Source organism: Procambarus clarkii, chromosome 11, assembly GCF_040958095.1.
Source record: "Procambarus clarkii isolate CNS0578487 chromosome 11, FALCON_Pclarkii_2.0, whole genome shotgun sequence".
NCBI classification, from domain to species: domain Eukaryota; kingdom Metazoa; phylum Arthropoda; class Malacostraca; order Decapoda; family Cambaridae; genus Procambarus; species Procambarus clarkii.
In genome coordinates, this window is record NC_091160.1 from 35,739,736 (window position 1) to 35,752,203 (window position 12,468).

General features: G+C 48.8%; 1 protein-coding gene across 1 annotated transcript in view; it reads left to right on the forward strand.

Moving 5' to 3' along the window:
- LOC123758288 (uncharacterized) overlaps positions 1-12,468 on the forward strand; it is a 296,794-nt gene that overhangs the window by 26,795 nt on the left and 257,531 nt on the right. The window contains exon 3 of the mRNA XM_069323039.1: positions 7,015-7,263. Coding sequence (XP_069179140.1) covers positions 7,015-7,263 — 249 coding nt within the window. The remainder of the gene's footprint in view (positions 1-7,014; positions 7,264-12,468) is intronic.

Here is a 12,468-nt window from a genome sequence, read left to right on the forward strand (position 1 = left end):
GGATGGGTGGGGGGGGAGGGTGTTGTACATGCTTCCAAGGCGTTGTGTACACTCACTGGATGGGTGACGCGGCTCATGCTATCTTGAGGTTATCTTGAGATGATTTCGGGGCTTTTTAGTGTCCCCGCGGTCCGGTCCTCGACCAGGCCTCCACCCCCAGGAAGCAGCCCGTGACAGCTGACTAACACCCAGGTACCTATTTTACTGCTAGGTAACAGGGGGGGCATAGGGTGAAAGAAACTCTGCCCATTGTTTCTCGCCGACGCCTGGGATCGAACCCAGGACCACAGGATCACAAGTTCAGCGTGCTGTCCGCTCGGCCGACCGGCTAGCCCCTTAAGTACCGTTATACCGTTAGCGAAGCTGTTAGCCTCGTCACTGTGGTAGTTCTGTACAGGCACGCCGTTTTCTGTGGCGACATACCCGCTCAGGGGGGCCAGATTCACGAAGCAGTTACGCAAGCACTTACGAACGTGTCCATCTTTCCTCAATCTTTGACGGCTTTGGTTACATTTATTAAACAGTTTACAAGCATGAAAACTTGCCATTCAACTGTTGTTATTGTTATAAACAGCCTCCTGGTGCTTCCGAGCTCATTAACTGTTTAATAATTGTAACCAAAGCCGCCAAAGATTGAGAAAAGGTGTACAGGTTCGTAAGTGCTTGCGTAACTGCTTCGTGAATCTGGCCCCAGGGTAGTACCTGCCATTTTGACCTATTAATCATCCCCTACGACCAAAAACAGATGGATTAAAAAGTCATTAATTGACGTAATATTCCGTTTTCTATTGATGGGTCTTCGATTAGGTTAAGTTCGGGTGATTTGGTATATGAAGTATATCACCCTAACTGCTTCTAACATATCTTGATATACAAGCCTGCAGGATCGAGCTTTAGCTCTTGGACCCCGCCTCCTTTCCAACCGTCGTTTGCCTAATGACTTCTGATCTAGTTCCTTATGGAAACCACTTTTTAATTGATTAATAGAGCTTGCTCGATTCACGAAGCAGTTACGCAAGCACTTACGAACCTGTACATCGTTTCACAATCTTTGGCGGCTTTGTTTACAATTATTAAACAGTTAATGAGCTCCGAAGCACCAGGAGGCTGTTTATAACAATAACAACAGTTGATTGGCAAGTTTTCATGCTTGTAAACTGTTTAATAAATGTAACCAAAGCCGTCAAAGATTGAGGAAAGATGTACAGGTTCGTAAGTACTTGCGTAACTGCTTCGTGAATCTGGCCCCAGGACCTCTTGTTCTCTTGGCTTCAATTGTGAACACTTCTCCCATTTCTACATCTGTCAATCCTCTTAAGTATTTTGTATGTCTTGATCATGTGTTGAGTGATCTTGGAGTCAGGTTTGTGTGAGTACAATAGAACAGTTATGGTGGACTTGGGGTGAGTACTAAAGTACTCCATGAGTGAAGAAGTAGCGAGAGTACACCCGTGGCAGGTGACCAGAGTGCCAGTACTCAACCCTCGCCACACTACACACCTGCACACACACACCTGTAACTGCTCAACTATGTCTTTCAACCCCCCCCCCTCCCCCCCACCCCTCGCTTGCCTAAATATAGTAGTAATCTGGAGCGGCATATCTGCCTTTAATGGTGACACATGTGGTGCACCCGACACCCCTTCTCTCCCCCCCCACCACACACACCTGAGATACTCACATCACCCCCCCCCCCAGCCCTCAATATGGCACGCAGGCTATTCGCTGGAAGGCACTGCTCAATAGCAGTGCCACCATGCTCCTAACCCCTCTATCGGGTGTGGTGCCACGGGTGGCGGCTGCTGCTGCGTACGACTGCCAGCCCTGAGAGAGAGTGCCAGGCCTGAGAGAGTGCCAGTCCTGAGAGAGTGCCAGTGCGCGCAGGTCCAGCACCAGTGCCACTGCCAAGAGGCGCCACCTCCCGCACCCCTCAAACATTCTGTCGTGGTGGAGGAGTCAGCAAGGGTGCCACTACAGGCACTCAGGTGACCCTAGTGAGGGGCACCTCTGTGGCACACACCCCAGGCTCCGAGAGGAGGAGGGGTGTGAGAGAGAGAGGTTAGCAGCGGACACTTATGTGTTCAGAATGTGTTCGGAATGTGTTCGGAATGTTGTATTTAGCGGCTCTCCGCGCCCTGAGTTACTGTGGCGGCGGTGGTGTGTGTGTGTGTGTGCTCCTTTAAGTCTCCTCACATCAACACGACCGACCTTACCCCTCAGAGGGCAGTGTCCAGCCCTTGTTGGCCCTCAGAGGGCAGTGACCAGCCCTCACTGACACTCAGAGGGCAGTGACCAGCCCTCACTGACACTCAGAGGGCAGTGACCAGCCCTCACTGACACTCAGAGGGCAGTGACCAGCCCTCACTGGCACTCAGAGGGCAGTGACCAGCCCTCACTGACACTCAGAGGGCAGTGTCCAGCCCTCACTGACACTCAGAGGGCAGTGACCAGCCCTCACTGACACTCAGAGGGCAGTGACCAGCCCTCACTGACACTCAGAGGGCAGTGTCCAGCCCTCACTGACACTCAGAGGGCAGTGACCAGCCCTCACTGACACTCAGAGGGCAGTGACCAGCCCTCACTGACACTCAGAGGGCAGTGTCCAGCCCTCACTGACACTCAGAGGGCAGTGTCCAGCCCTCACTGACACTCAGAGGGCAGTGACCAGCCCTCACTGACACTCAGAGGGCAGTGACCAGCCCTCACTGACACTCAGAGGGCAGTGTCCAGCCCTCACTGACACTCAGAGGGCAGTGACCAGCCCTCACTGACACTCAGAGGGCAGTGACCAGCCCTCACTGACACTCAGAGGGCGGTGTCCAGCCCTCGTTGGCCCTCAGAGGGCAGTGACCAGCCCTCACTGACCCCTCAGAGGGCAGTGACCAGCCCTCACTGACCCCTCAGAGGGCAGTGACCAGCCCTCACTGACCCCTCAGAGGGCAGTGACCAGCCCTCACTGACCCCTCAGAGGGCAGTGACCAGCCCTCACTGACCCCTCAGAGGGCAGTGACCAGCCCTCACTGACCCCTCAGAGGGCAGTGACCAGCCCTCACTGACCCCTCAGAGGGCAGTGACCAGCCCTCACTGACCCCTCAGAGGGCAGTGACCAGCCCTCACTGACCCCTCAGAGGGCAGTGACCAGCCCTCACTGGTCAGTCCTGTGTTTGGCTGAAAAATCCGCTCTTCTGGCCTAAAGGATATAAGCCAAACTAAGTGTGTTTCTGCCAGCCCGATGCTAAAGTGTTCCGTCACAAAGCTTTATCTCCTCCGATTTGACTTCCTGTGTTTATTCGACGCCATCAATTGGATTAATTGTTACTCTGTTACTCTCATTGTTACTCATTAATCAGTGGTTTAATATCTCTTCTCTCCCCCCCCCCTCCCAGCTCTCTCTCTCTCTCTCTCTCTCTCTCTCTCTCTCTCTCTCTCTCTCTCTCTCTCTCTCTCTCTCTCTCTCTCTCTCTCTCTCTCTCTCTCTCTCTCTCTCTCTCTCTCTCTCTCTCTCTCTCTCTCTCTCTCTCTCTCTCTCTCTCTCTCTCTCTCTCTCTCTCTCTCTCTCTCTCTCTCTCTCTCTCTCTCTCTCTCTCTCTCTCTCTCTCTCTCTCTCTCTCTCTCTCTCTCTCTCTCTCTCTCTCTCTCTCTCTCTCTCTCTCTCTCTCTCTCTCTCTCTCTCTCTCTCTCTCTCTCTCTCTCTCTCTCTCTCTCTCTCTCTCTCTCTCTCTCTCTCTCTCTCTCTCTCTCTCTCTCTCTCTCTCTCTCTCTCTCTCTCTCTCTCTCTCTCTCTCTCTCTCTCTCTCTCTCTCTCTCTCTCTCTCTCTCTCTCTCTCTCTCTCTCTCTCTCTCTCTCTCTCTCTCTCTCTCTCTCTCTCTCTCTCTCTCTCTCTCTCTCTCTCTCTCTCTCTCTCTCTCTCTCTCTCTCTCTCTCTCTCTCTCTCTCTCTCTCTCTCTCTCTCTCTCTCTCTCTCTCTCTCTCTCTCTCTCTCTCTCTCTCTCTCTCTCTCTCTCTCCCTCCCTCTCTCTCTCTCTCCATCCCTCCCTCCCTCCCTCTCTCTCTCTCTCTCTCTCTCTCTCTCTCTCTCTCTCTCTCTCTCTCTCTCTCTCTCTCTCTCTCTCTCTCTCTCTCTCTCTCTCTCTCCCTTTTACATCTCATGAACACTAACTGATCGGTACAGCCTCGCTACTTGCAGGTCCGCGTTCGATCCCCGATAATCCATGTGCTGGGCACAGTTCCGTTACTCCTTCCCACTGGGTTGACTGGTGCTTTGGTTTACCCTTGAGGGCTGACTGGTGCTTTGGTTTACCCTTGAGGGCTGACTGGTGCTTTGGTTTACCTTTGAGGGATGACTGGTGCTTTGGTTTACCCTTGAGGGCTGACTGGTGCTTTGGTTTACCCTTGAGGGCTGACTGGTGCTTTGGTTTACCCTTGAGGGTTGACTGCTGCTCCAGTTTACCCTTGAGGGTTGACTGGTGCTCCAGTTTACCCTTGAGTGCTGACTGGTACTTTGGTTTACCCTTGAGGGCTGACTGGTGCTCCAGTTTACCCTTGAGGGTTGACTGGTGCCCCAGTTTACCTTTGAGTGCTGACTGGTACTTTGGTTTACCCTTGAGGGCTGACTGGTGCTCCAGTTTACCCTTGAGGACTGACTGGTGCTCCAGTTTACCCTTGAGGGCTGACTGGTGCTCCAGTTTACCCTTGAGGGCTGACTGGTGCTCCAGTTTACCCTTGAGGACTGACTGGTGCTCCAGTTTACCCTTGAGGGCTGACTGGTGCTCCAGTTTACCCTTGAGGGCTGACTGGTACTCCAGTTTACCCTTGAGGGCTGACTGGTGCTCCAGTTTACCCCTGAGGGCTGACTGGTGCTCCAGTTTACCCTTGAGGGCTGACTGGTGCTCCAGTTTACCCTTGAGGGCTGACTGGTACTCCAGTTTACCCTTGAGGGCTGACTGGTGCTCCAGTTTACCCTTGAGGGCTGACTGGTACTCCAGTTTACCCTTGAGGGCTGACTGGTGCTCCAGTTTACCCCTGAGGGCTGACTGGTGCTCCAGTTTACCCTTGAGGGCTGACTGGTGCTCCAGTTTACCCCTGAGGGCTGACTGGTGCTCCAGTTTACCCCTGAGGGCTGACTGGTGCTCCAGTTTACCCTTGAGGGCTGACTGGTGCTCCAGTTTACCCCTGAGGGCTGACTGGTGCTCCAGTTTACCCTTGAGGGCTGACTGGTGCTCCAGTTTACCCTTGAGGGCTGACTGGTGCTCCAGTTTACCCTTGAGTGCTGACTGGTACTTTGGTTTACCCTTGAGGGCTGACTGGTGCTCCAGTTTACCCTTGAGGGCTGACTGGTGCTCCAGTTTACCCTTGAGTGCTGACTGGTACTTTGGTTTACCCTTGAGGGCTGACTGGTGCTCCAGTTTACCCTTAAGGGCTGACTGGTGCTCCAGTTTACCCCTGAGGGCTGACTGGTGCTCCAGTTTACCCTTGAGGGCTGACTGGTGCTCCAGTTTACCCTTGAGGGCTGACTGGTGCTCCAGTTTACCCTTGAGGGCTGACTGGTGCTCCAGTTTACCCTTGAGGGCTGACTGGTGCTCCAGTTTACCCCTGAGGGCTGACTGGTGCTCCAGTTTACCCTTGAGGGCTGACTGGTGCTCCAGTTTACCCTTGAGGGCTGACTTTGGTTCCTATCTATGAGTGATATTCTTCAATGTCGTTCCTTTAGGATTCTTTTCCTCTTTCTTAATTATAATTCTTGCTTTTTTTATTATTTGACTTCCTTTAATAACTACTTTACTTCCGGTGATTATTTTTATAATGGTTTTATACCATTTTATAATGGTTTTATACCTTTTTATAATGGTTTTATACCATTTTATAATGGTTTTATACCTTTTTATAATGGTTTTATACCTTTTTATAATGGTTTTATACCTTTTTATAATGGTTTTATACCATTTTATAATGGTTTTATACCTTTTTATAATGGTTTTATACCATTTTATAATGGTTTTATACCTTTTTATAATGGTTTTATACCTTTTTATAATGGTTTTATACCATTTTATAATGGTTTTATACCTTTTTATAATGGTTTTATACCTTTTTATAATGGTTTTATACCTTTTTATAATGGTTTTATACCATTTTATAATGGTTTTATATCTTTTTATAATGGTTTTATATCTTTTTATAATGGTTTTATACCATTTTATAATGGTTTTATACCATTTTATAATGGTTTTATACCTTTTTATAATGGTTTTATACCATTTTATAATGGTTTTATACCATTTTATAATGGTTTTATACCTTTTTATAATGGTTTTATACCATTTTATAATGGTTTTATACCTTTTTATAATGGTTTTATACCATTTTATAATGGTTTTATACCTTTTTATAATGGTTTTATACCTTTTTATAATGGTTTTATACCATTTTATAATGGTTTTATACCTTTTTATAATGGTTTTATACCTTTTTATAATGGTTTTCCCACTTTTTATGAGTCTGTCCAATTTTTTTATCAATGTGTTAATGCTTTTTTCAGCACCTTTTGTATATTATTTGTATTTCGTTTTGTTATCTTGAGCAGGATAGCAGGATAGCAGGATAGCAGGATAGCAGGATAGCAGGATAGCAGGATAGCAGCCCGTGCTGTCTCTTGACCCACAGTATAGTGATATATTGACCTCTGTAACCACAGGGTGTACCAACAGTTTCAGAAAAGTGTATTAAGAAAGTTAAGAGAGAGAGAGAGGAGAAAGTTACGAGAGAGGGAGAGAGTCAGTTGTGTAAACAAAGTTACTCGTGACTGTAAGTGTGTCACACACCTGGAGGACTAGAGGAAGCTCGTGGAGAGACTAGAGGGGTTGGGACACAGGATACGCGGAGAGAGGAAGTACATAGACACGTTGAGATAAAGATAGAAGAGAAGAAGAGAGTCAGTAAAGGGAGGAACTACAAGTGTGGTGGGGGATACTGTGAAGGAGATGGTCGCTCACAAGGTTATGGTACTTATTTAGTGGGTTCGGGTCTTACCAGCCGGCCAGCCAGCCGGCCTCCACCCAGCCGGCCTCCACCCAGCCGGCCTCCACCCAGCCGGCCAGCCAGCCGGCCTCCACCCAGCCGGCCTCCACCCAGCCGGCCTCCACCCAGCCGGCCTCCACCCAGCCGGCCTCCACCCAGCCGGCCTCCACCCAGCCGGCCTCCACACAGCCGGCCACAACTCTTCCCTCATGTCATACACCAGCATTATGTATGACCTGTATGACGTAAGTAAAGGCACTCTTAATATAATTTGTGTGATGTAAACACTTCCCTTTATTTGTTTATGTATATATTATTAGTATATTTTGGTAGCAGTCTTTCTTGTAAACATGTGTTGTTGAAAATGACTGAAGCGGTAAGAGTAATGATTCTAACACGAATCGTCTCAATATATTTTAATGTTTTTCCTTTGCCGTCGAGGGGAAGTTGAAAAATTAACTCTCCAAAGTTCATTTTCACAATTGGTCTGACGCCTAGAGTTTCGCAAGGTACTCCTTACATTTTCAAAGACAAATTTACGATGTTTTAGCAAGAGCTTATATTCTCAGGACGTGATTGAGATGAACAAGTGGATGAAACATAATGGATATTAATAGGCTATTATTAATGGCTTTTGTTCTTGCTTGTACTGTGTCTCTGTGTTGGTTCGGGGTCTTGAAGTGAGTAGAATGTAGTTATGTGTTAACTGGTTGTTGATTGCTGGTGTTGACTTTTTGATGTGTAGTGCCTCGCTGATGTCGAGTCTGCTGTTGTTATACCTGTCGATTATTTGTGTTGCTTGTTAAGATGTCTCTGGTGATGGTCTGGTTGTGTGAGGGAGATTATATGTTCCTTGATGGAGCCCTGTTGCTTGTGCATTGTTAATCGCCTAGAAAGAGACGTTGTTGTCTTGCCTATATACTGAGATCTTTGGGGCTGACAGTCCCCAAGTGGGCATGTGAAGGCATAGACGATGCTGGTCTCTTTCAAGGCGTTCTGTTTAGTGTCTGGAGAGTTCTTCATGAGTAGGTTGACCGTCTTCTTGGTTTTGTAGTAAATTGTTAAATGTATCTTCTGATTTGTGTCTGTGGGGATAACGTTTCTTTTGATAATATCTTTCTGGACACTTTCCTCTGTTTTATGAGCGATGGAAATGAAGTTCCTGTAAAACTTAGTTGACATGGACTTGAAACCTGCCATATACTGCAGGTACGTTGACGACATATTTATGCAGGTACCTGATGTCAGACGCTTGCAGCAGTTGAAGGAGGCCATCGAGCAAAATTCCGTGTTAACTTTCACTGTTGAGATGGAGAGTGATCGGATGCTGCCCTTTCTAGATGTAACAGGAAAGGAATGTTGGCTTTCATACTACAGTCTACGCTAAGGAAACGAACATAGAAATGTGCCTTAATGCCAATAATGACTGCCCGGAGAGGTACAAGAGGAGTGTTGTCAATGCTTACGTCGACCGTGCTCTCAGCCACAGCTCTGGTTGGAAGTAGGTCGTCGAAGAACTCTGTAGGGTAAGGCAGGTCCTAGTCAATAATGGCTTCTCTAAAGGTTACGTTGAAGACGTCATTAAAAGAAAGGTGACACGTCATGCAACCTCTGAGGAATCAATCAACACAACAACTGTACCTCCTATTAGACTGTTTTTACAGGAACTTCCTTTCCACGACTCATAAGTTCAGCGCCTTTTTTCTGACGTAAGCTTGGTGGAGCTGAGTGGTGGCGTTGTAAACTTAGTGGACTTGAATGATGGCGACGTAAGCTTGGTGGAGGTGAGTGAAAGTGAGAATAGTGACAGTAGAGTGCACTAACTCCAGGTACTACAGGTGAGTAGTAGTGGTCGTGCAGCCGGCAGCGGCGCCATTTCCCCCAAAAAAGAGTTACCAATTTGTTACTTTAGTGCCGACGGCAGCAGCCTGGTTGACCCCCAAGTGGTCGTAGGGGCCCACCACAACTATGCCTCGTAAACCAGGGGCAATCTTTGGCCCCCTCTTAGTGCCTCGCTGAGGGCCCGCACCAGCACCACATACCGCGCGCATACTCACAGTATACCCAACATACTCACATTGTATTCTCTGCCACGGAGGAAGCAGACTTTATAACTTATTGGAACGAATGACGTTTTAAAAAATGCAAAATGGCCGCCAGTGCCAAGGGTAAACTTCATTTTTCTTGTTTACAAGCAGCGATTTGGCAGGTTTTGGAGGAATTCCCGGATCAACCGGATTGTAGTGGATATGTGGAGGGGCTTGCGGGTCGCTGGAAGCAACAGCCTTACCGATCAAGTTACTATCAGACAAGCTAACCGCCCAACTATAGGCTATAAATTGTATGAATTTTGTTGATTAATAGATTAAATCACTGGGTAATAGACGCTGGATTGATGGTGTGTTTCAAGCGTTGGATAGACACATGCATGAATGAGTTTGTGTGGGTCAATAGGACCTGTGTAGTGGCCCCATACCCATCCTGTGAGTGGTAGAGGCACCCATAGCCATCCTGTGAGTGGTAGTGCCCCCCATACCCATCCTGCGAGTGGTAGTGGCACCCATACCCATCCTGTGAGTGGAAGTGCCCCCCATACCCATCCTGTGAGTGGTAGTGCCCCACATACCCATCCTGTGAGTGGTAGTGCCCCCCATACCCATCCTGTGAGTGGTAGTGGTCCCCATACCCATCCTATGGGTGGTAGTGGACCCCATACCCATCCTGTGAGTGGTAGTGGCACCCATACCCATCCTGTGAGTGGTAGTGGACCCCATACCCTTCCTGTGAGTGGTAGTGGCACCCATACCCATCCTGTGAGTGGTAGTGGCCCCCATACCCATCCTGTGAGTGGTAGTGGCCCCCATACCCATCCTGTGAGTGGTAGTGGCCCCCATACCCATCCTGTGAGTGGTAGTGGTCCCCATACCCATCCTATGGGTGGTAGTGGACCCCATACCCATCCTGTGAGTGGTAGTGGCACCCATACCCATCCTGTGAGTGGTAGTGGCACCCATACCCATCCTGTGAGTGGTAGTGGCACCCATACCCATCCTGTGAGTGGTAGTGGCACCCATACCCATCCTGTGAGTGGTAGTGGCACCCATACCCATCCTGTGAGTGGTAGTGGCCCCCATACCCATCCTGTGAGTGGTAGTGGACCCCATACCCATCCTGTGAGTGGTAGTGGACCCCATACCCATCCTGTGAGTGGTAGTGGCCCCCATACCCATCCTGTGAGTGGTAGTGGCCCCCATACCCATCCTGTGAGTGGTAGTGGCCCCCATACCCATCCTGTGGGTGGTAGTGGCCCCCATACCCATCCTGTGGGTGGTAGTGGACCCCATACCCATCCTGTGAGTGGTAGTGGACCCCATACCCATCCTGTGAGTGGTAGTGAGAGTTACAGACGCAGATAATGGTCTTAACCATTACATAAATGGCATTAAACAGGTTATACAGCCCTGAGGGACTGTAGTTACAGTGTCAACATACAGTCACTCACTGAAGCCGTCAGAGACGGAAGGGTAAGGGGTAAGGGTGAGGGGAAGGTAGGGGAGGGGTAAGGGTGAGGGGAAGGTAGGTGAGGGGGCAAGGTAGGGGCACCTAGGTAGGAAAGGAAAGCAGGTCGGTCTAAGAATAGCACCAGAGGAAGACTTTGAGATATGAGACGTCTTGGGTAAGGGGTAATATACATGTGTGTTCGTGGGGTAGGTTGGGGGAGGTAGGGAGGGGGGAGGGGGTAGCGAGGGGGATGGGAAGGGGGTGTGAAGGTGCTGCCAGAAACTGTGTACTGGAATAGGCAAGATGAAAACCCCCATCTTCCAACAACTAGGCTATAAATTGTATACATATATAGCCCAGTTGCTATACATACGCCGCTCCTGTCTTTGTCCCAACCACTTGGGCTGGACGGTAGGGCGACGGTCTCGCTTCATGCAGGTCGGCGTTCAGTCCCCCGACCGTCCACAAGTGGTTGGGCACTATTCCTTTCCTCCTCCGTCCCATCACAAATGCTTATACTGACCCCTTCCCAGTGCTATATATAGTCGTAATGACTTGGCGCTTTCCCCCTGATAGTTCCCTTCCTTTCCTATGTGTGTGTGTGTGTCTGTACTCACCTAGTTGTGCTTGCGGGGGTTGAGCCTTGGCTCTTTGGTCCCGCCTCTCAACTGTCAATCAACTGGTGTACAGGTTCCTGAGCCTACTGGGCTCTATCATATCTACACTTGAAACTGTGTATGGAGTCAGCCTCCACCACATCACTTCCTAATGCATTCCATTTGTCAACCACTCTGACACTAAAAAAGTTCTTTCTAATATCTCTGTGGCTCATTTGGGCACTCAGTTTCCACCTGTGTCCCCTAGTGCGTGTGCCCCTTGTGGTAAATAGTCTGTCTTTATCTATCATATCAATTCCTCTGAGAATCTTCTATGTGGTGATCATGTCCCCCCTAACTCTTCTGTCTCCCAGTGACGTGAGGTTTAATTCCCGTAGTCTCTCCTCATAGCTCATACCTCTCAGCTCGGGTACTAGTCTGGTGGCAAACCTTTGAACCTTTTCCAGTTTAGTCTTATGCTTGACTAGATATGGACTCCATGCTGGAGCCGCATACTCCAGGATTGGTCTGACATATGTGGTATACAAAGTTCTGAATGATTCCTTACACAAGTTTCTAAAGGCCGTTCTTATGTTAGCCAACCTGGCATATGCCGCTGATGTTATCCTCTTGATATGGGCTTCAGGGGACAGGTCTGGCGTGATATCAACCCCCAGGTCATTCTCTCTCTCTGACTCTTGAAGTATTTCATCTCCCAAGTGATACCTTGTATCAGGTCTCGTGCTTCCTACCCCTATCTTCATTACATTACATTTGCTTGGGTTAAATTCTAACAACCATTTGTTGGACCATTCCTGCAGCTTGTCCAGGTCTTCTTGAAGCCTCAAGCTGTCTTCCTCTGTCTTAGTCCTTCTCATAATTTTGGCGTCGTCAGCAAACATTGAGAGGAATGAGTCTATGTGTGTGTGTGTGTGTGTGTGTGTGTGTGTGTGTGTGTGTGTGTGTGTGTGTGTGTGTGTGTGTGTGTGTGTGTGTGTGTGTGTGTGTGTGCGTGCGTGTGCGTGTGTGTGTGTGTACCACCTCCACCACCTGGGCTTGCGAGTCGTTCCCAGCAACTGCCTTCTAAAGCTTACGACAGATTCAACAGCTTATTTTGATGTTGTAAAATATTTCATCTTACTCGCGGTCGCATTTCCCCTGACAGGAAGTGTCTTCGCGTGAGAGAGTGTGTTGCTGTGAGGCTTTTTGTGTTCATTTGTATTGGAAACTTGCGAGGGACTTCCTACACCTGCGAATTTGCTGTTATATTCTGTGTTTTGTGCTCTGTGTTCGCGTCAATATCTTGCGTTCCTGTTTGGCTATGTTTTTATTTGTTTGGCCCTGGCCAGGCTC